Source organism: Parasteatoda tepidariorum, chromosome 10 (genome assembly GCF_043381705.1).
Source record: "Parasteatoda tepidariorum isolate YZ-2023 chromosome 10, CAS_Ptep_4.0, whole genome shotgun sequence".
NCBI lineage: Eukaryota > Metazoa > Arthropoda > Arachnida > Araneae > Theridiidae > Parasteatoda > Parasteatoda tepidariorum.
The window spans coordinates 50,057,486-50,058,615 of record NC_092213.1 but is presented as its reverse complement, the minus strand read 5'-3'; the positions used below and the strand labels follow the sequence as shown (position 1 = coordinate 50,058,615).

At 38.6% G+C, this 1,130-nt stretch overlaps 1 protein-coding gene across 1 annotated transcript in view; it reads left to right on the top strand.

Annotated features, from left to right (window-relative positions):
• The window catches only part of LOC107440647 (uncharacterized), a 56,114-nt gene extending 55,916 nt beyond the window's left edge, over positions 1-198 (top strand). Inside the window, exon 13 of the mRNA XM_071186961.1 lies at positions 63-198. Coding sequence (XP_071043062.1) covers positions 63-171 — 109 coding nt within the window. The 3' untranslated portion in view covers positions 172-198. The remainder of the gene's footprint in view (positions 1-62) is intronic.
• The last annotated feature ends 932 nt before the right edge of the window (positions 199-1,130 follow it).

Below are 1,130 nucleotides of genomic sequence, written 5' to 3'. Positions count from 1 at the left end.
CTATTATATTTTCTTGAATGATATTTTTATGAATTATATATATATATATTATCTCATTTCAGTAACTGCACAAGAATAGATCCATCTGCAAGAGCACAGGATAATGAAATGACAAGAAAGTTGTGGGAATATAGCAAGCAAGCCACTATCCAGAGCACAAGAAATTTTTAATCTTTCCCATAAAGATAATTATTAAAATATACATCAGTTTTTCTTTCTTTTATAAATCCAAATGATCCAAAGAGTTAATCGATTTAATTTCAGAACACAAAGTAGGAACGCCTCATTATTAAATGTGAAACATATACACCGAAGAGCCATTACATTATGACCACCCTGCTAATAACATATAGAACCACCTTTAGCCCTCAAAACTGCTAGCACCAGCCGTGGCGTTGATTCCACAAGGTGCTGATAGGTAGTCTGAGGTATCTGGTACCAAGCGCTCACCAACTGGCCCTGCAATTCCCTCACATTGCGAGGGGGTAGCGTGGCAGCACGAATTTGGATTTCCAGGTAAGACCACAAATGCTCTATTGGATTAAGGTCAGGTGAATTTGGGAGCCAAGACATGACTTGAAAGTCACTGGAATGTTCCTCGACGATTCGACCCTTATGACATGGTGCATTCCTGTTGGTAAACACCATCCCCCGCACTATGTTCGTTCAAGTAGCTTACAGGCATCAGGAATTGTTCTATGAGGATTATGGGTCCTAATGTGCCCCATGAAAACATTGTTCCTGGGCGAGAAACCATGAAAACCTGGGCGAGTCCATTGTTATAGATGGAGGGTGGTCATAATGTAATGGCTCGTTGGTGTATATACATACGCTGAATCGAATGAGATTATACAGGAGTCAATAGAACGAATAGTTCAAGAGATGCAAATGCTTTTATCCATGAAAAGCATTTTTTTATGTGACTCATGCATACTTGTTACTTAGCTATGTAGTAGCTATCTAACCATGCAAGGTACAATTTTCGATGAATTTTTCGGTTACTGAATTGAAACAGATAAAATTCGAATTGATAAGCTTAATAAATGTTATCGCGTTGGGGGTTCGTATAAGAGAGATAATGTTGATCATCAGGGCAGGTGGTGTAGTGATGAATTTAACTGGGTTCCTTA